The 21,762-nt window shown below is 37.3% G+C and overlaps 1 protein-coding gene across 3 annotated transcripts; it reads left to right on the top strand.

Moving 5' to 3' along the window:
• Nucleotides 1-252: 252 nt before the first annotated feature.
• Nucleotides 253-21,377, top strand: IMPA1 (inositol monophosphatase 1). Of its 3 annotated transcripts, none has more exons than XM_060128043.1 (9): nucleotides 253-320; nucleotides 3,320-3,382; nucleotides 3,762-3,895; nucleotides 5,721-5,825; nucleotides 7,019-7,064; nucleotides 9,318-9,426; nucleotides 11,541-11,649; nucleotides 18,691-18,842; nucleotides 19,709-21,377. In XM_060128043.1, the coding sequence occupies exons 2-9, from the start codon at nucleotides 3,320-3,322 to the stop codon at nucleotides 19,822-19,824; spliced, it is 834 nt and encodes a 277-aa protein (XP_059984026.1). In that variant the 5' UTR covers nucleotides 253-320; the 3' UTR covers nucleotides 19,825-21,377. The 3 variants fall into 3 exon arrangements, with proteins under 3 accessions (XP_059984026.1, XP_059984025.1, XP_059984027.1); XM_060128042.1 differs by having other exon boundaries at nucleotides 255-320; nucleotides 3,265-3,382; XM_060128044.1 differs by lacking the exon at nucleotides 253-320 and adding an exon at nucleotides 753-794.
• The last annotated feature ends 385 nt before the right edge of the window (nucleotides 21,378-21,762 follow it).

The following is a 21,762-nucleotide window of genomic DNA, read 5'->3' as shown; positions in this document are numbered from 1 at the left end:
AGAATGTACAGGCAGGAGAAAGAAAGAAGAACCACAGACGAAAAAGAAGAGGTCAGACTTGGAAGGACCAGGCGGAGGGGGACGGGTCAGGAAGCGATCACCAGCGCAGCTTGGGTCTGGGGGTGGGGCAGGGAGTTGGGGGTTGGAGGGCTATGCTCCGTTGTGGGGCGGGGCCAGAAGAAGCCGAACCCCGTGGGCGGGGCTGCAGGGGCGGGACTTCCTGTCGGAGGCGTTACCAGCCTGACCCTCCTCTCTCTCCGGAAGAGGCCAGCGTTGGATGCGGCTGGTATCTTAGCGAGCCTCAAGCCCTTCACCCAGAGGTGAGACCTTCCTTCCTGCGATCCCGCACCAGCCCTTGGGCGGGGTCGTCGGGCGCTGCGGACGCGGGCGGCTGGAGTGGGTGGGCTCGGTCAGCGGTGCGGGGTGGCGCCCAGCGACAGAGGCCGCAGTTGGGGCGCCTTCACCCCTGATGTTTTGTCTTGAGCCACGGCTGAGTGACACCAGGAACGGTCCCTGCGTGTGTAGCGGTTTCGCCCCCGGGATCTCGCTGAACCTTTGCGGCAGCTTGTGTAGAATAATTCCCTCTTTTTCACTTTACCGATTCCAAAGAAGCTCAGAGAGACCTGGCATACGTCCAGGGGCGTGTAGTCCCGGTGTAAGCCCCTGATCCCGTGCTGTCCGCAGTCCCGCTGCTGGGGACAGGTGGCAGGAAGGTGGCATGGCTCCCACCGCAGGGAAGGTGGGAACCAGGACAGAAAAAGTTGAAAATGTTTCATGTGTTTGTCTTTGAGAAAGTGAAGGTGAACAAAATGTGTTCCTTTTTGAGATATACTCAAAACTGGTTGGAAAGATAAGGCATGCACGCAAATGACCGAAATGTAAGGAAACATTCCTGAGTGCCCTAAGAGTGATGTACAAAGTTTTATGGGGTCTTCCAGGCTTGGGTGTCCTCTGAGCTTCTCATAGCATGTTCCCTCCTAAGGAATGTCATTCAGACTCAGGACTCAGTTGTTGCCTACTCAGGTGACTTGCATATTTAAATCTGCAGGCCATACCTCTCCTCTGAGGTCAGGATGCATACAGTCCGCTGCCTAATTGACATCTTCTTTTGGTTTCACAAAGGTTCCTCATTCTCTACTCATTAAACTTTTGTTCTCCCGACCTCCTACCCAGATCCCAAATTTGACTCTTCTATTGCTCCGTGTTTCAGTAAATGTCACCATTATCCATTCAGTTGCCAAAGTGAGATATCTGGGCATCATTAAACTCTTCCTCTCCCTCATACTCCATATCCAATCTATTGCTAAGTGCCCTCAGCTTTACCTCCCAAAGCAAATATCCCCACTGTCTACTCTTCCCTCCACCCTCTAATCCATTCTGTTCCACATTGTAGTGATTCCTCATGGCTCTCAAATCAAAATCTTACCTCTAAGGCCTCGCTAGGGATGAGCCCTACTATACCCCGGCCTCACCCCTCCCCCATTTCTCTTGATCTGTGAGCTGTCACACTTAGGCCTTTCAGTTGCTCTTCACATACCAGGAGTCCTGCAGTTGAGTTAGTTAATACCTATTCTCTTGTCCGTCAAATCTTGGTTGAACCATGTTCTTAGGGAAACCGTATCTGGTACCTAAGACCAGGTCAGAGTTCCCCTGTTACATGCTTCTCATTGCACTTCTGCGTAGCGTTTATTGCATTTGTGATGTTGCATGTGGTCTGTGATTTTTTTTTTTTGATTAATACCTGACTACCCACTAGAGAGTAAGTGTGAACTCTGCCTGTTTTTCCTCACTGTGATGCATTGCACAGCATATAATAGATATTCAGCACATAGCTCTTGAATGGTTAAACAGATTATGACTTCTGGGTGGAGAATCCCTAGAAGAAAGGGTAGCTTTTGAAGTGAGCCTGGAAAAATTGGTAGGAGATATCAGTGCTGTTAGTACAGGGAGATATGAATGGCTTAAGCAAAGTTTCTGGCTAGAAAGCAGATTCATAGTGAGAACATCTAGTTCTGTTTAAGCCTAGAAGAAAGAAATGGGAGTAAGTAAGAATGAAAAAATAAAGTTTGGAAACAATTCTTGAAGTGCTCTAAGCAGTTACTCCTATAACTCAAAAAGTGGCTTCCTTTTAAAATTATTTAAACGCTCATATCAAGAAGAAGCAGCAACTAGCAGAAACAGCTCAAAGTATCTGTCCTTTGTCCTCCCTTCCCTTCCCCTCCCTCTCTTCCCCTCCCCATTCCTATACTGTGAGCACCATGATTGGGATTTCCGACCAGTCTTCAAGGTGAAACTCTGTGTAAGTTATTCTCAAATATAAAGATGACAAAATTAGGGTTGTTTTATAAATGATCCACATTTTTCTGAGTCTGACAGCTTGAAAAGCTTCACTGTCCTGGGTGCAGGTTTGAGAGTGTGGTCAAGCCAGTGGTGAGTTAGTTTAGTCTTCTCTTCAGAAGTAAGTGGAAAGCTGGACAGTTCAGAAGACAAAAATGTGTTGTTTTTTTTCCTCTCTGAAACTTGGGGAAATTCCTTTTTTACTTTATTGTTATTTTTTTAGTCCTGGAATTTTCTTTCCTCAGAATGTTATGATAGAAAGAGCAGTGGACTTTAAATTCAGAATTGAGTTCGAATTCTGACTGGGTCATCTGTCTAATAAAGCAAGTTATTTATAATCACTGAGCTTTAAGTTTTCATCTTTACAACCTCATTAAAAATAAATTTGCATGTATAAAGTACTGAACTACCTGACATTCAATTAGTACATGTGCCTTCTACCCCTTCCCTTCAGAGCTTCTTTAATTTCTATCTGTGGCTAGTGGAATGCACGGATGCCAAAACTGCAGATACTGAAAACTATCTGTGTTCCCTGTGTTCTTTCTCTAATTTTCACTTTATTCTTAACCCAAACATGCACCTGTCTTTTAAGATATTTCTTGTGTCCTTTCTTCTCCATTCCCTAGACCAATGCTGTTTTTTAAAATGTTGTATGGTATGGGCACTTTGGGAGACACTTTTATAGAATAAAATTTTATAGAATAAAATAATTTTATAGAATAAAATAAAATTTTATAGAATAAAATTTTTGTTATGAAAATGTTTCTACAATAGAAGTGAAGTAATTTAGATAAAAAGTGTTTCTTAATGGACCTGTGAGTGAATACTGAAAAAAACTGAACTCTAGAATCAGGTAGAGGGTGAATCCTGAATAAAAGTATGTTGCAAATTGAGCTGTTTTTGTGACCTAACTATTCTATGATTAAGATTTTTAGAGATTTGTAACTGCTGTATCTTTGTACGTGTTAAATCTGTTCCGAAGATGGCTGATCCTTGGCAGGAATGCATGGATTATGCAGTAACCCTAGCCAGACAAGCTGGAGAGGTATGAACTGAAATCTTTTCAGCCATGATGTGTTGGATGTGGACAGCGTGTGGTTGCCTTGTTAAACAAAACATATACTTTGATTAATCTGTATCTGTTTTCATTTTATTGAACTTTAGTGGAGTGATAGTTTAATTTTGTGTCATTAAACTTTTTGTGATGACAGTTGTGAATCTAAAATAGGATGTAAGATTCTGTGATTTTATACCTAGAAGGTCATAACCCCTAAGGATTTATTTTATTTACACTGTGGTAAGAAATATTTAAGAATATCATTTAAGACAGATTGAATGTTTCAAACCATTTCTGTATTTCATCTTTTAGTTTGATTTAAAATGACTTATGCTTTTCCTATTTGCTTACCAAAAAATCTTTTTAGATGGCTCGTGAAGCCCTAAAAAACGAAATGAATATTATGATCAAAAGTTCTCCAGTTGATTTGGTAACTGCTACTGACCAAAAAGTTGAAAAAATGCTTATCTCTTCCATAAAGGAAAAGTATCCATCTCACAGGTATTTCTTATTTCAATTTCTTGTGATAAAAATGAAATCTAGGTTGGAGTCAATAGTACTAGACAGAAATTTTGATTTTAGACTCAGTAATTGACTATACTTAATTTAAGCTGAACGGGAATTTATTTGGAGGGTGTTGGGCAGCTCAGGAGCCCTGAGAGCAGGGCTCAGGTGGGAACCAGGGAGGAAGGCAGAGCTGGTTAGGATTGGGTTAGGGTTAGGGTTAGGGTTAGGGTTAGGGTTAGGAGCCATTGCCTCAGATGCTGCTGGTAGCCTCACTCCTGACCCTGCTCACTTTGGATATCTTTACCCCATTAGCTCAAGATTACAAATCCTGGGCAAGAACATCTGCTAGCTGAACTGAGATTGTTTGCCTAAGCTCACACTTCCAGGGAGCAGTGAACAGGGGCTATTTGGATTCCTTTATAGTAAGAGGAGTGTTTGGATGCTGACGTGTTTGGAAGTTGACGTGACAAGTGGCTGGCATAGACAAGATTTAAAAGTTCAGTTTTATTCTCTATATTGCAAACTTTTTTAGGTGCTAAAGTCATGGTAGCTTTAAGGAGTTTGAGAGAAAATACTAAAATCAGGGCTTTCTTTATAGGCACAGAAATATAACCAAAATATTGTCATCATTTTAAGGGTTTAACATTGTCATTCTCTACTTCTTCGTGATCATGCCATTGGCCATTCCTGGTATTTTAGTCACTGAGGAGAAAAAAAATGTTTAAAGCTAAATATATGTCTTCTCAATGAAAAGGTTTATAGCCAAGAGAAAAAGAGATACAAGAAAATTATGATAATGATTATTAGGACTGTTCAGTATTGAATAAAGGACATAAATAAAAAAGAAAGTAGCAACGGAAAGAAGAAGTCCAGTGAACTCAGACACCATTTACAGAATTCACCTGAGATTTACTGTGTAGCGTGTTTTAGGAAAGCATGTAGACACAGTAATTTTGGTGGGTGATTTGCTTTCTCATTGACTTATTTAATGTTCTGTATATTATCTATTGCTGTATAGCAAGTTACCCTAAAAACTTAGCAGCTCTAGACATCAAACATTTATTATCTTAGAGTTTTCTAGGGTCAGGAATGTGGTAGTAGCTGGGCTGTGTTGTTCTTGCCAGGGTCGCGTAACGTTATAGTCAAACTGTGGGTCACCTCAGGCTCAACTGGGGCTGAAGGGGCCATTCACTTATGTGATTGTTGGTGACTTCAGTTCCTCATGGGTTGTCTGCGGCAGCTCCGCTCAGTTCCTTACCATCTGGGCCTCTCCACAGAGCAGCTGATAACATGGTGGCCGGCTTCCCCCAGAGCAACAGAGGGAAGGGGAGGGAGGAAGAAATAGAGTGAATAAGATGGAAACCTCAGTGCCATTTTGTGAATGAGTCTTCCAAGTTGCACGTTGTCACTTCCACTTTGTTCTATTGGTTAGAAACGAGTCACTAAGTCCAAATTCACACTCAAGGCAAAGGGTGTTAGGCTCTACCTCTTGAAGAGAGGAGTATGAGAGAATCTGTGGACTTATTTTTAAAACCTCCACATTTCCTTAGTAAGTTCTCAGCAACAAATTCCCTTTTCAGCATGTGTGCCTTCACTTATCCTGGCATTACATTTGAGAATTTCAGATTCTGTTATTTTTCACATGACTTTGTTCTGGGGGAAGTAAAACTTTCTCACTTTCATCAGTCTGCAGGAAAAACAATAGAAAAGTGTAGTGTACGGACTTTTGTTATGTTTTATAGTAGACCCTGGGTAGCTTAAGGTTTGAAAATTGTTGAAAGCAATGTAAAGATTCAGAGTTTGTCATTTTTGTTTTTAGTTTCATTGGTGAGGAATCTGTGGCAGCTGGGGAAAAAAGTATTTTAACTGACAGCCCTACGTGGATCATTGACCCTATTGATGGAACAACTAACTTTGTACATGGGTATGTTTTAAAAATTTTAATATTGTAATTACTGTTACTGTATTAACTGAATGGACTGTTGGATATTTTGTTCACAAACATATATACTTTAGAGAATTATGTAAATTGTAGAGTAGTTTGTAAGTGTATTATGCATAATTTTCATCAGCTATGGAAGAGGTGTTGAAGTATTAATGTTGTAGACTTGTCTTGTGCAGGGAAGTGCCCTGTTTACCATTCTTTTTCTCACTGTTGAAACCACATAAAAATGTATGCAAGCAACATTGCTCCTTTGAGATCAATTAAGGAAATAACTAACTCAATACTGGAGTGTTGTCTATATAGAATGGGTTCAATCCAGGAGAAAAAAACTGTTAAAAAGAGCATGGGTTTTAGGATGTGTGAATTGTGACCTTGAGCAAGTTGCTTAATCTTTCTAGGCCTCAGTTTTTTTTTTTCATTCTATAAAATGGGCACATTAATGGTACCTGCCTCATAGAATTGCTTGTTGATGGGACTCAATGAGTTGTACATTTATATAAGAACTTACTCTAGTGCCTGGCACAAAGTAAGTATATAACTCAGGATATTTAGAAGAAAGCCTGATAGAATTGCCAGTGAGAGTTCAAGTGAGTAGCCTAGTTTGGTGGGATGACACATAGTTGTTATATTTGAAGCTACCATGTAGCTAGCTGTATGTATCTTTACTAATAGAATTGTTAAAGCCATAAAGCTAAGATGTAGAATCGTTTTGTGATGGAATGTTAATGTGGAAAGATGCTCATAATATTATATAACATAGAGAAGATTATAATATATAGTATGATCCCATTTTTGTTAAAATTAAAACTATATTAATGGAATTCTACATTTAAATTGTATGAAATGGCATACAGTGCCAAGTGGCCTTCCCACTTCTGACCCCAGCTTCTCAGGACCCATCTCTGGGGGTGACCATTGTTATCAGCTTCTTGTGAATCCTTTCAGAGATGTCTCATGCCTGTAGAAGCATCCTGTATGTATGCACCTGTATATTCTACCCTCCCCATCCCCTACGATTTACACAAAGGGTTGCATACTGTATACACAGTTCTGGGGGAGGAGGGATAAGACTGTTCATATGAAAAAAATTGTAAGCAGTTTTATTATGAAAACACATGTTTGTTGAAAATAAGTTCTATTTTGATAAATTTATGTGTGTTTTTTTTTTAAAGATTTCCTTTTGTAGCTGTTTCAATTGGCTTTGTTGTTAATAAAAAGGTATGTTGTTTAAATTTATGGTTGGTAAAATGCCTTGCTCTCATTTTCTGAGAAAAGAGTAAATGTGTCTCCATAATAAATTTAGGTTTGTCTCTATTCAATTTATGTAGCTGCATTATTTTGAAATAAACTCCAGAACTGTTAAACTTGTCATGATACTTTTTCCAGTGAAGAAAATGTAATGTTTTCTGAGAAGATTTTATAAGGAAAAAATACACACAAATAACTGAAATATGATTCAGTATTTAATCACCATTATATATATGATAGAGTCAGATAAGATAGGCGTTGATGTAGGGTCTGAAATGCTTAATGGAAGAGGTGTGCTTTGAGCTAGGAATGCTTTAGTAGGCATTGTGAAGGGAAACATCAGGAAGTGGAAGGGGCCAAGCATGGTTAGAAAATGCAGACTATGTTCAGGAACCTGAACACTTGCTGTATCTAAAGCCCAGTAGAGTACAATCTCTACCTGTTGCATTTCCGTGCTGTTTGGGTATTTGATTGATCAAAACACGAATGATGTTTACTAACATCTTACATAACTGTCTTCAAGGGGCTTGCGATATATTTGATCAGCATGTATACAAGAGAGTTAAGAAATCTCTGAAAATAAAAACACAGATTAGTGCAAATGAAATCTTAGGCACAGGATTGTGTTAATCACTGAGAACATTCAAAGGGAGATAGGTGAGCATTTCTCATTTAATCAGCCCTGGGCTGTTGAACTCCCAGTTCAGTGCAAAAGTTACACGTGTGAACAGATAAAGGTAATATGTGGTGGAACTGTGAAAAAAAAAAAATACTATGAGAACATGAAGAGGGTGTAACCAATTCTGCCAGGAGTTGTTTGGGGAAATCTTCATACTAAATGTAATGGGTCTTAGAATTTGGTCATGTGAGTTGGGTCATAGCAAATTAGGGGTTTGCCAGATAAAGAAGAAAAGGAAAGCATTTTAATCAGAAAGAACAGTTTGGAGAAGAGCATGATGTGTGTGGGGAATGGTGAGATGTTCATTGTGGGCAAACCTCTGGAAATGGCAGGAGCAGAACCAATGAGGTGAGTTAGTTGTGGTCTTGCCATGAGGCACCGTGGCCTGTCCATGTCAGAACATTTAGATTTTGTTTTTAGGTGGTAGGAAACCAGTAGAGGTTTTTAAGTGCAGAGTGACAGATAATTCCAGCAATGTAGAGGTCACACCAGAGGGGCAGGTGATTCTGAACTCAGATGGAGGTGGGGAGAATGGCTCAGGAAATGCCAAAAATCAGGAAGTGTTTTCAAGATAAAATTGGAAGGAAGTGACTAATGGGGAAGGAATGAGGCGTGAGTGATCAGGTAGTGAGTGAGTTTGACCTCCTCAATTGAGGTTTCTGCAAGCCTAGGTTCTGAAGCACAGCTACTGACCTGTTAAGATGGGGTTGGTGGGAGCCACAGTTAGAGAGGTAGTTGAATTTGTGGACTGGAAAGAACAAACCTGTAAGAATCGAGAGAGCTAAAAGGGAAATGGAAGAAGAGGAAGAATGAAAAACTCTGGGGAACACAACTTTTAGGGGTTAGGCAGAGAAGAAGGTCATAAGAAACTGTGACACCAAGACAGATCAGTGAGTATAGTAGGAGGTCTAGGAGAATACTGCCAGGAACACGGAGTATGAGACTAACTGGTGATGGTCAGCAGTCTCCAAATCTTCAGAAGACGCATTTGGTCAGCAAGAGTGCATTGATGATCTCTTTGCAAGGAGTTTCAGGAGGTGCGTGATCAGGGAAGAAGCCAAATTGTAGTGTAGTAAGAGAATGGGAGATGCAAAGTCTAGACCACTCTTTGGCAGTGAAGAGAAAAGGAGAAGGTAATGTTTTGAAGGTTTTGTGAGGGAGGAAGAAATTTGGCGAGAAGTCCCGGAATGAAAGTCCAAGAGAGGAGGGATTGGTTGATGGAGCAGTTTTTCAGAGAAGTTTAACAGGAAGAAGGATTCACCCTAGAAAACAGGAGCAACCTGTCTTCATCTGAGGCAGGAAGGAGAGAGGTCAAGGTGGGTGCCCTTAAATTTAGAAATGGATGAGACAGGAGTCAAGTGTTTAGGTCTGATGACTTCTTTCCTCTGACTAAGCTGGGAATTAGCATTTTAAATACCCATGGTTTAGCCATTTGAAAACATTATTAGTATACCAGATTTTCTTGTTACTTTCTTAGAAAAAGTATGGATGACATGAGAAAGAATACTCAGGTTTGGTAAAGGAAACTTGTTTTCCTTCTGCAGATGGAATTTGGAATTGTATACAGTTGCATGGAGGATAAGATGTATACTGGCCGGAAAGGAAAAGGTGCCTTTTGTAATGGTCAAAAACTACAGGTTTCACGCCAAGAAGGTTGGTTTATCCTCTAATTTTTGGTGTGATTGATATTATGTATTCGTATGCTACTGTTTTTGAATGTTAACCTGTAGAGCTCTCCAAGTGTTAACTGATTGATAAATTGTGTCTGTTTTCTCTGTACTTTTTAATTGTGACCACAATTCTGGATGTAGTAGTGGAAGCAGGGGAAGCAAGTGCGATGGAGCAGAAGACACTTGAGGCTTGCGTTTTGTCAGGGGCTGGGGAGGAAGATGAGTAAGAATGACTCTGCCCTCATGGCCTTCATGTTTTATTGCTTCAGCCACTGCATCTCAAATTCTTTGTAGAATTCCTTTGTTCTGATGCTATTGGGCCCAGTTATTAGTAAATTGAGGGGGAAAAGGCACTTCAAGTTGGGAATCATTAAAAATGAGGCATAAAACTATTATATATAGGATGCATAAACAACAAAGTTCTACTGTATAGCACAGGGAACTATATTCAGTATCCTGTGATAAGCCATAATGGAAAAAAATATGAAAAAGAATACATATATATGTATAACTGAATCACTTTGCTGTATAGCAGAAACTAACCCAACATTCAGTTATACATATATATATTCTTTTTCGTATTCTTTTCCATTATGCTTTATCACAAGATATTGAATATAGTTCCCTGTGCTGTACAGTAAGCCTTGTTGTTTATGCATTCTGTGTATAATAGTTTGCATCTGCTAGTCCCAAACTCCCAATCCTTCCATCCCCCTTGGCAACCACAAGTCTGTTCTCTATATCTGAGTCTGTTTCTGTTTTGTAGATATGTTCATTTGTGTGATATTTTAGATTCCACATATAAGTGATATCATGTGGTATCTTTCTCTTTCTGATTTACTTCGTTTAGTATCATAATCTCTAGGTCCATCCATGTAGCTGCAAATGGCATTATTTCATTCTTTTTTATGGCTGAGTAATATTCCATTGTATGTATATACCACATCTTCTTTATCCATTAATCTGTTGATGGACATTTAGGTTGTTTCTGCATCTTGGCTATTGTAAATAGTGCTGCCATGAACATAGGGATGCATGTATCTTTTCAAATTATAGTTTTATCTGGATATATGCCCAGGAGTGGGATTGCTGGATCATACAGCAACTCCATTTTTAGTTTTTTGAGGAACCTCCATACTGTTTTCCATAATGGCTGCACCACTTTACATTCCTGCCAACAGTGCTACCATTTAATTTTAATTTTTGTCTTTTTCAAATCTATATATAAATTATTTAATTTCTAGATTCCACTTTTTTTTTTTTTTTTTGCGGTACACAGGTCTCTCACTGTTGTGGCCTCTCCCGTTGCGGAGCACAGGCTCCAGACGCGCAGGCTCAGAGGCCATGGCTCACGGACCTAGCCGCTCCATGGCATGTGGGATCTTACTGGACCGGGGCACGAACCCGTGTCCCCTGCATTGGCAGGCGGACTCTCAACCACTGCGCCACCAGGGAAGACCCCTAGATTCCACTAAAAAAAAAAATATGTGGGCTTCCCTGGTGGCGCAGTGGTTGAGAATCTGCCTGCCAATGCAGGGGACACAGGTTCGAGCCCTGGTCTGGGAAGATCCCACATGCCGCGGAGCAACTAGGCCCGTGAGCCACAACTACTGAGCCTGCGCGTCTGGAGCTTGTGCTCCACAATAAGAGAGGCTGCGACAGTGAGAGGCCCGTGCACCGCGATGAAGAGTGGCCCCCAGTCGCCGCAACTAGAGAAAGCCCACACACAGAAACTTAGACCTAACACAGCCAAAAATAAATAAATAAATTTATAAAAAAAAAAAATATGTAAGGCGTTTGCTCGTTTCCCACTAAATGTGTCATGCATGCAGGCAGGTTGATTATATTCTGTACTTTTGGGGGGGTGGTGTAAGGAGCTAGACTCCTTTTGATGATTATAAAAATGATGATAAAATAACTAAAAGAGATAATAAATTGATAAGTATTTTAATATTTAAAGCCTTAGAAAGAAACAAATATGATACAACTAGAAAGAGGAATAAAAATGTCCAATTTGTTCTGAGTTACAAGTGTCAATTTTTTTATCAGAATTCTTATTAATAAACTCTAATGATTATTTAAAACATTTTCTTTTAGATGTTACCAAATCACTCTTGGTGACAGAGTTGGGCTCTTCCAGAACACCAGAGACTGTGAGAATTATTCTTTCTAATATGGAAAGGCTTCTTTGCCTTCCCATCCATGGGTAAGCTCTTTTCACTTTTTCCCAAAATTTGAACATTCTATGTTAATATTATAGATAATTTGACATTCTAAGGAATGAATTTTTCTTTAGAAATGAAATTTTTAATTAATAGACATGGGATCAGTACCGTAATTCTAATTTTATAATGTAATTTTTAAAACTTTTATTTGAAAATAATTTCAAATTTAACAAAATTTTCGGAAATAAAAAACTACAAGAAACAGGAGTATACGCTTTATCCAGATTCACCTATTGTTAACATTGTACCCGTTTGCTTTATCATTTTATCATTCCTTCTTTTCTCTGTGTCTGTCTCTCTCTCTCTCTCTCTCTGTGTATGTGTGTGTGTGTGTTTGTGTATACTCCTTTCTTTCCCTGAACTATTTCATGGTAAATTATTTAGATCATGGCTCTTTACCCCTAAATACTTCAGTTTGTTATTTCCTAAGAATAAGGATACTCTCTTCCATAACCACAGTACAATTATTGACTTCATGAATTTGCTCTTTATCTAGTCTACCATCCATACATATATAGCTTTGTCAGTTGATCTAATAATGTCTTTTATAGCATTTTTCTTCCTCCAGTGCAAGATTCAGTCTAGTGTCAGTATTATGTTTAGTTGCCATGTCTCTTTGGCCACCTTTAATCCAGAACATTTCCACAGCCTAAGTAATTACCCACTTCCTCTAAGTTTTCAAGTTATTTGCATGGAGGTATACAAGGTAGAATCTTATAGTTTATTTCTGGCCTCTCTGTATCAGTAGTTATTTCCCCCTTATCATTTCTTATTTTGTATATTTGTGCTTTCTTCTTCTTTTTAAAAAGTCTTGATTAAGTTACTTGGTGGTTTGTCTATTTTATGTTTTTTCAAAGAACCAGGATTTTGCTTATTAATCTGGTCTGCTGTTTTTCTCCTCTGCTTTATTATTTTCATCATTGTGCTTTCTTTTTGTTCATTTTGTTGTTTCCTTTATTTTTCCTTTTTAAGTAGAGAATTTATTTTTATGCTTTGATTTTTATTGATGTAAGTATTTAGGCTATGAATTTTTATCTGATTACTGCTTTAAGTGTATCCCATAGATTCTGATGTGTTTTCATTTCAATTAATTTTCACAAAATTTGTTACTTCTGTTTGTATTTCCCTTTTCACCCAAGAGTTGTGTTCTTAAATTTCCACGAGGAAATGACTTTTTTTGCTTTTTTAATTTCATTTTTAATTTGTAGTTTTATTACATTGTAATAAATATATATATGGAACTTTATGTTTTCTTTGTGCCCTGTATATGATCAGTTTTTGTGGAACTTCCATATGCACTGAAACAAAAGTACATTCTGTATTGTACTTCGATGTTTGAACTTGAAACCTGCTTTGACATCAGAATTGTGCCTGGTAAATCTTTGTCCACTCTTATTTTTAGTCCTTTTGAATCACTGAGTTTTAAGTGCATCTCTTGAATACAGCATAGAGTGGAGTTTTGCTTTATAATCAATTTGAAAATCTTTTTTCTTTCCATAAAAAAGGTAGGCTTACTCATTTACTGATATGACCGTTTTGTTTGGTCTCAATTCTGTTGTATTATCTTACACTGTAATTACTTTGTATATTATGTTATAGTTACTGTATTTATTTGGTGTATCCCCTCTGCTTTTTTTCTTTTTAGAAATAGAAATTTGTGAAAGGTTCAGTTTTATTCTTGTGGGTTTCTTTTATATTAAAACTCTTTATAATGCTCTTAATATTCTCTTTTCTTACTTGACCATTTACTCTCTGTAAAGGCTCCAGAACGTTTTGGCTTCCGCCTGTTACCTATATGACATTCAGTGATTTTACTCTACTTTCCCCTTTTTCTCTCCCTTTTCATCCAGTTTTTTAAGTTGCATTCTTTCTACTTTGTCAGATGTATTATTATTACATATTCTTTCACCCACGGTCCCATCCTGTGGTCTTAGTTTTTGACTTTATAAAATGCTCACAGTCCTTCCATGAAGTTTTCCTGGTGTCAAAAGTTCATAAATAACAGAATTAAAACCAGCGAATCACTGAAGTATAATTAGTAAAAGTTTATTGCGCACACACCAAAAAGACAGTTTGCAAACCAGGAACACCCTGACCAAAACATGAAATGAGGCTCAGGCATATATTGTTATAAAGCAGCTTATAAAGTGAGAAAGCAGTGACTATTTATTCTTCACAGTGATTGGCTATAATAGAAATTTTTTAAATGATAGGGAATTGATTAGTGATTACCTCATATCAGCCTTGAGAAACAACTTAAGTTTTGCTTGTCATTTCCAGAAGCATAAGCAAGAAATGACCCAGGTTGAGTTAGTTTTGCAAAATATGCTAAATTAAGCTTTGTTTGCATGACTAAACTGGTTTTGTCTGCTCAGGGAATTTTCAAGGCTGGTCTCTGTTTGTTTTTGATTTAACACCAATCACCTTTAGATTAGATGAAGCTCATCTCTTAGTAGATTCCTTGAGAAGGGCACATGTACACAGTATTCCATGAGATCTGGCACATTGCAAACTGTTTTTCTATGGTCTTGACACGTGAAAGACAGCTTGGCTGGATAGAACATCTTTAGTGAAAGAAAGTATAAAGTACATTTCTTTTTTTTCTTTTATTTTTAGAAATCTATTATTTTTTTATTTACTTACGTTTTGCTTCGTGGGTTTTCTCTAGTTGCGGTGAGTGGGGGCTACTCTTCATTGCGGTGTGTGAGCTTCTCATTGTGGTGGCTTCTCTTGTTGCAGAGCACGGGCTCTAGGTGCACGGGCTTCAGTAGTTGTGGCACATGAGCTCTAGAGCGCAGGCTCAGTAGTTGTGGTGCACAGGCTTAGTTGCTCCAAGGCATGTGGATCTTCCCGGACCACGGATCGAACCCATGTCCCCTGCGTTGGCAGACGGATGCTTAACCACTGCGCCACCAGGGAAGTCCTGAAGTACATTTCTTAAAAATGCTATTACAGGGCTTCCCTGGTGGTGCAGTGGTTAAGAATCTGCCTGCCATTGCAGGGGACACGGGTTTGAGCCCTGATCCAGGAAGATCCCACATGCCATGGAGCAACTAAGCCCGTATGCCACAACTACTGAAGCCCGCGTGCCTGGAGCCCCTGCTCCGCAACAAGAGAAGCCACCGCAATGAGAAGCCTGCGCACCGCAATGAAGAGTAGCCCCACTCGCTGCAACTAGAGGAAGCCCATGCGTGGCAATGAAGACCCAACACAGCCAAAACTAAAATAAGTAAATAAATAAAAAACCCAAATTTAAAAAAAAAAGCTATTATACTGTTGCCTTGCTTTGTATGTTATGAGAAATCTGATGCCAATTTAATCTTCTTGGCTTTTAAATTATTTCATTTTTTACTTGGAGGCTCTGAGAAAAATTTTTTTCTTTTAATCTTCCATGGCTGACACTTTTATAATGGTATATCTTGGAATTGCTCATTCTGGGATGTTTTCTCCCTATAACAGGTAGATTCATATCTTTTTTTTTTTTTTCTGGAAAGTTTTCTTGAGTTTTAGTTTTAAGTATTAGTTCACTTCTGCTGTTTTCATTTTCTTCTTCAGAGACACCAGCAGGAACATTAAATCTTCTTTGTTTCTTCCCTTGCAGCCACTTTCTCTCCGACCCATTTTACTTCTTTCTTTTATCGCTTTTCCTCACTGCCCTTTATTAAGTTTTCATTTGCATCTGTTCTCTTTAGGGGACCTTGCGATTTAGTCTTCTTTTCTGATAGAATTTTGTCTTTTTTGTCCCACTTCTTTCCTGAGTTCAGTCATCTCTTGTTTTATTTTTTCCTTGTTTTATTTTGTTTTGTTCATTTCTGTGCTTAATTTTTTGCAGAGACACTTGATGAGTCAAAAAAAACCCAAACACTTTTATTAGCAATGTCTGATGTTTCACAGTAGATTTGTGTGGATGTGTCTGCTTTTTCTATCTCTGTTCAGTTTGTGATCTGGGTTCCTGGTTTCAGAGCTCCTTATCCTGTCAGTTCTACCCTTCTGTATAGGTTCTGTTATGAATTTCTGCTAAGTGGTGGTGGGGTGAGGATTGGCATGTCTTGTTTCTCTTTCATTTCTCAGGATCTTTAATTTTTTCACTCTTAGCTCCTGCTTTTCCTTCACTTTGTCCCAAGAGATACCACCTCCTTTTATTTTAAATTGAAGTATAATTATACATTAATTATAAATGACATTTATGAGGCAAAGTAAATCATTATGGGTCAATTTCCTTTGTGTAATTTTTGGGGATTTGTTTAATGAAATGCACTGTATTTGTTTACTTTAATGATGTTTTCTGGTATCATGCTTTAGGGAATAATTTCTTCATAAATATAGCTACTAATTTTTGAGGCTCTTTTATATGCTAGGCCCTCTGCTAGGTGCTTTACGTCTGTTGTTTCTAATCATTGCAGCCGTAGCCAAGGTAAGTTGGTATTTCCATTTTGATGACAAGAAAGCTAAAATTTGAAGAAGAAACTTTTTCAAAATTATAGTTTTTAAGCAACTGAGTAGGGGAGCAAACTCAAATCTTTGTGATTCTGAAGATACTCTATACCATCCTAGCTGTATAGGAGGATCAAACAAACATAGAATTCAGGACACATATACAAAATCTAGACCACAGCCTCAATTATTTGGTAATTAATAATATTTAGTAACATTTGTCCATAAAAGAATATGCTTTCTGATCAAAAGACCTCTTGACTGAGAGCCATTGATACACATCAAAAGTAGACAGAAGCATACCCTATATGCTGTGCTGGAAGAACTGCCTATATAGCATTGTTCTTCCAGCCTAGGGTTCTATGTTTGAATAGAATACCAAGAGATAATTTGTGAGCGATCTTGGTATTTTCTTTCTATGACATGAGATGTGAACTATCACATACCCTTGAGAAGAGGAGGAAAATACACCATTATTTATAAACTAAAAAAAGCCACTAAAGTTAATTTGGGTTTATATATTTGGAAAGCAGTCAAACACCTATGGAAGTTTATTGAGGTTGCTAGTTCTTTCTTAAATTTGATATATAGTAAGAATATAGGCAGTAAAATATATTTGAAATCAAGGCATCATGTAATTCTGATCCTTTTTTAAAAAGAAAAATTGCTTTGGCATGAAGGATGTACTCAGGTGCAGTACTTTTTTTATTTTTAAGAAACTAAACAAATACCACATTAGTCATCAATTTCCCATTATTTCTTTTTTTTATCTTAATTTTATTAGGGTATAGTTAATTTACAGTGTTTTGTTAGTTCAAGTGTACAGCAAAGTGATTCAGTTATACATATACATATATTCATCCTCTTTTAGATTCTTTTTTCATATAGGTTATCCCAGAATATTGAGTAGAGTTTCCTGTGCTGTACAGTAGGTCCTTGTTGGTTATCTGTCTTACATATAGTAGTGTGTGTATGTTCATCCCAGTGTTTGTATGTTCATCCCAAGCTCCTGATTTATCCCTCCCCACTGTGTCTCCCCTTTGGTAACCATGGCTTGTTTTCTATATCTGTAAGTCTGTTTCTGTTTTGTAAGTTCATTTGTTTCATTTTTAAAAATTAGATTCCACATATCATATGATATCACTCATATGTGGAATCCCCTTATTTCTTTAAAAATAAATAGTGAAGGAACTCAGTGAACAGACCTGACTGCCTTATTTTTAGAGGTTTAAACAACTAAAAAAGAAGCTTGAGTAAAACCCATTTGAAAGTAGTAACTTACAGACATGATGACCTCTTTTTCTTAAACATTTCAGTGTGTATATTTTTGATAAAAGGGACATTCTTTAACATAACCACAATTACTAAAATCAGGAAATTAAGTTTGATACATTATCTAATATAGTGACTTAATTCATATTTTGAAAGAATTCTAATCCAAGATCCAATCCAGGATCATACACTGCATTTAGGTGCCATTTCTCATCAATTTCTTTTAATCTGGAGCTTAGTCTATCTTTTATGACCTTGACATTTTTGAAAAACATAGGGTAATTATTTTATAGTATGCCTTTTGATTTGAATTTGTTGGGTTTCCTCATGATTAGATTTCGGTTATGCATTTGGGGCAGGAATGCTACAGAAGTACTGTTATTTCCTTCTCAGTGCATTATATCAGGAGGCACATGGTACCTTTTTGTCCCATTATTGAATATTAACTTTGATCACTTGGTAATGATCTTGCTATCTTTCCCATTGTAATTATTGTGTATCTTATAGGGAGATACTTTGATATGTAAATATCATTCATCCACTCATTTTAGCATTTATTTTTTATTTATTTATTTATTTATTTATTTATTTTGCGGTACGCAGGCCTCACACTGCTGTGGCCTCTACCGTTGCGGAGCACAGGCTCCGGACGCACAGGCTCAGCGGCCATGGCTCACGGGCCCAGCCGCTCCGCGGCATGTGGGATCTTCCCAGACCGGGGCACGAACCCTCATCCCCCACATCGGAAGGCAGACTCCCAACCACTGCGCCACCAGGGAAGCCCTAGCGTTTATTGATGATTCTTTCCTGAATCAGTTATTATTATAATGGCTAATAAAGTAATGTCTGTACTTACCTTAACTTGATATATTTCCAAGGAAAAGCTACTGTGAGAAGGCAAACCTGAAATAATCTTTCCAGGCAGGCCTAGATCTAAGCAGAGCCCACCAGTGCTGTTATCTCTTTGGTCACGCGTACTGATGCTCATGCAGTTGGGGATGACCGGGAGTACATTTTCACCCTTCTATAAACTACTTGTATTGTGGGGCTATTGTCCCTGGGTTTAGACCACAATGAATATACATGCATACCATGATAGTAGAATTATAGCATTTTCTTCAGTTTTTTTCCCCAAAATATCCTTGTTTTAAAGTTTATATTACAAATGATTGCTTCATAAGGATTAGTTTTGTCATTTATATAGTGCATCATGACTGTTGCATCAGTCAACACTTAAAAGAAACTGAAGTTAAGGAGGAATGCCTTATTTGAAATAATTTATTTTTCTATCTTATTTTTAAAATGTTATTTGTTAGGATCCGAGGTGTTGGAACAGCAGCTCTTAATATGTGCCTTGTGGCAGCTGGAGTTGCAGATGCATATTATGAAATGGGAATTCACTGCTGGGATGTAGCAGGTGCTGGTGTTATTGTGACTGAAGCTGGTGGAGTACTCTTGGATGTAACAGGTAAAATTATGGGACAGTAAAGCATTTTTCTTTCCATATCTGTTGGACCTTCCTCTATATATGGCTTTTTTCCTTTAATGTTTGTTACATGTTATACCTCAGCTCTTAAGGCAAAAAAAGCCAGTAATTTTCTACACAATCAAAATAACAAACATTGCAAGATAGAGGCAAGGATAAGAAGCTAATGGTAGCATGGGATTAATAATGATAAATGGCTTAGCCTCTTCAAATATGAGTATCAGGAACTCTTGAGAGGCTATAGAAAAAGTCAAGAAGGTCACTGAATCTGAGAATTGTACCAAGAGTTCTCTGAATGGTGACCATGGTGGTAGTTGAACATGGACTTCCTCCACCATCACTTTCTGCCTTGAGCCTAGAGGGGCTACGTATTTCCTCTGCGCTGGTGGTGAGATTTTTAAAAGAGTGAACCTGGGTTAAAATAATTCATCAGTGGCCTGGGAGAAAGGCAGCAAAGTATTAAGGAAATGGGAAGGAGAGTGGTGTGAAAATGCATTGGAGTCGGATTTTCTGTCCATAGATTCCCAAACATTAAAGAGGTAATAAGAGTAATAAAAAGAAGAAATAGAACACACAAAAGGTGAAATAGAGAAAAGATGACATTTTCCAGACTAGTGTGATTGAGATACCAGTTCCCTCCACAACTGGTATTTACTAAAAGAAGGTGCTTAGAAACTCATTTATGTATTATCAGAGCTTAAACATTATGGTTATGTGACAGCATAGATCTTTTTAAAGATAGTCGAAAGTATTAAAATGTTATGATTGACCATAGTACATATTGCTATGCAAGTTTTATAGGAATTACTTTTGTACAGGATATAACCATGTTCCATATTTGATTTTAGGTGGACCATTTGATTTGATGTCACGAAGAATAATTGCTTCAAACAATAAGACATTAGGAGAAAGGATAGCCAAAGAAATTCAGATAATACCTCTTCAAAGAGATGATGAAGATTAATTCTAACAGCTTTACACATTCAATCACAGTTGCATCTCTCCAGGTTTGCTGATGGTGTTACAAAATTCAGGACATCTGTTTCACTTGAATAATATGATTGGTTTAAATTGTCGTCGATGTCCAGATTAAAAATTGCAACTTGTTCTGTATTTTACTAAGAGTAGGTATGCAAGAATGGCTGAAATATTTGTTTCATTGTTTTAAAAAGTTTTTGCGTGTTAAGAATGTACTTTGGAAAAAATATGCAGGCAGTTGATGAGACAGGTATCACATCAGCTGAAATAGTCAATTAGCAATTTAGAGTTTCTAAGTATTTATGAGCCTCTGAAATCTTGACTTAACTATTTATGTGTGTATGCATTCTTAATTAGAAAGTTAACTTTTTGGAAAATTTTTTTTCTTTAGTTCCAAAAGCCATACTTAACTAAATTTGTAAGAAGTATATAATGAGTACTTCCTAGACCAAGGTTTCTTTCTTTGCAGAGAACCGTGTTTTATTAATCAGTGTAGCACCAAACATGGTACCTGTTAAATAGTAGGCAATCCAAAAATAAGCATTGAAAGAATTAATATTTTAAAGGTAGCAATTCCTAGTTGCTACATAAAGTAATGAGCTCATCATTCTGTAATTTTACTTCAGGTTTGGAAGTAGAAATTATCTAGTCATCCTTTTTATATTTCACATTACCATTCCTTTTAACATTTCACATTACCATGCCATTTCAATTAACTGTACCTATACGTCCTGATATATTTCAGTTACTGTACCTCCTGATATCATTTGTTATTGTGGGCATTTCTACAGTTTATATGTTTTTCAAAACACTGCATTGCAGTATTTGTTTGGATTTCTTTAAAGTCCATATATAAAAGAGGAGAAACAGTTTCAGAAAAGCACTTTCATCAGGTATCTGATGTAACTAGATACTATATGACACTTTACTAAACTCAAAATTCATGTTTTCAAGATGATCTGGCTGAGCACAGGAACCTGGCAGATATACTGCATTGTTAATATTGAACTATTTCTTTCTTCCCAATCTCCTTATTTACCTTTGTTGATTCTATTCAGCCTTAAAATATTCCTTAATAGTCTTTGGCTTCTCAAACTCAAAAAGAAAATTGTTCTGGTTCATAGATACTTTTAAAAGAATAACTTATTGCTTAGCCTTGTCCTTTGACACATGAACAGTATTAAGTTTTGTTATAGGCTCATGTGAGCCTTATATTTGATGAAAAGAGAAGTGCTTCTATAAAGTTTTCAAGACAGGATTTTTTTTTTTAATTGTCGTGCACATCTAATACATTAAATATCTATGAACCTAAGATTTGAGTATTATAATTACTGTATTTGTACTGTTGGTCAAATGCATCTCATACTGTATTATTCTAAGACAGGTTGTTTTGCAATTAAATATATTGTGATTAAGAATATGATCATGAATAAAATTTTAACTAAAAAGTATATATATGTTATAGTCAGGGTTTATAGTCTTCCCAAGTGTACACACACAGACACACAGACACACACACACACACACACACACATAAAATATACACACTTGAACACCCCTCCTTTTTAAAATAAAAAATGAGCTCATTCTATCATGTACTTATGTGTGAAGTGTTCTTTGGATTCAATATGAATTACTAGCTATTCCTAGAAATGATTTACAATGTCTGGGTCAGTAGTTTGCCTGTGATATATATCATTTTGACTCAGTTGTCCTTCATTTCAAGATCTAATCTAGAGCCTAAGATACAATGTTTAAAGAAAGAAAAAATAATCATTTCAAATTGTTTCTATTTGCTTCAAGTTCATAACCCCCTATCTTTACCCTGCCTCATTTGGAAAAATTAATTATTTTGTTATCCAATTAATACATACACATAGTTCAAAATTTCAAATAATATACAGAGCTCAGAAGGAAAAGCAAC

This window comes from Lagenorhynchus albirostris, chromosome 17 (assembly GCF_949774975.1).
Source record: "Lagenorhynchus albirostris chromosome 17, mLagAlb1.1, whole genome shotgun sequence".
In the NCBI taxonomy this organism is placed as follows: domain Eukaryota; kingdom Metazoa; phylum Chordata; class Mammalia; order Artiodactyla; family Delphinidae; genus Lagenorhynchus; species Lagenorhynchus albirostris.
The sequence above is the reverse complement of the archived record's forward strand: the minus strand, read 5'-3'. Positions and strand labels throughout refer to the sequence as shown.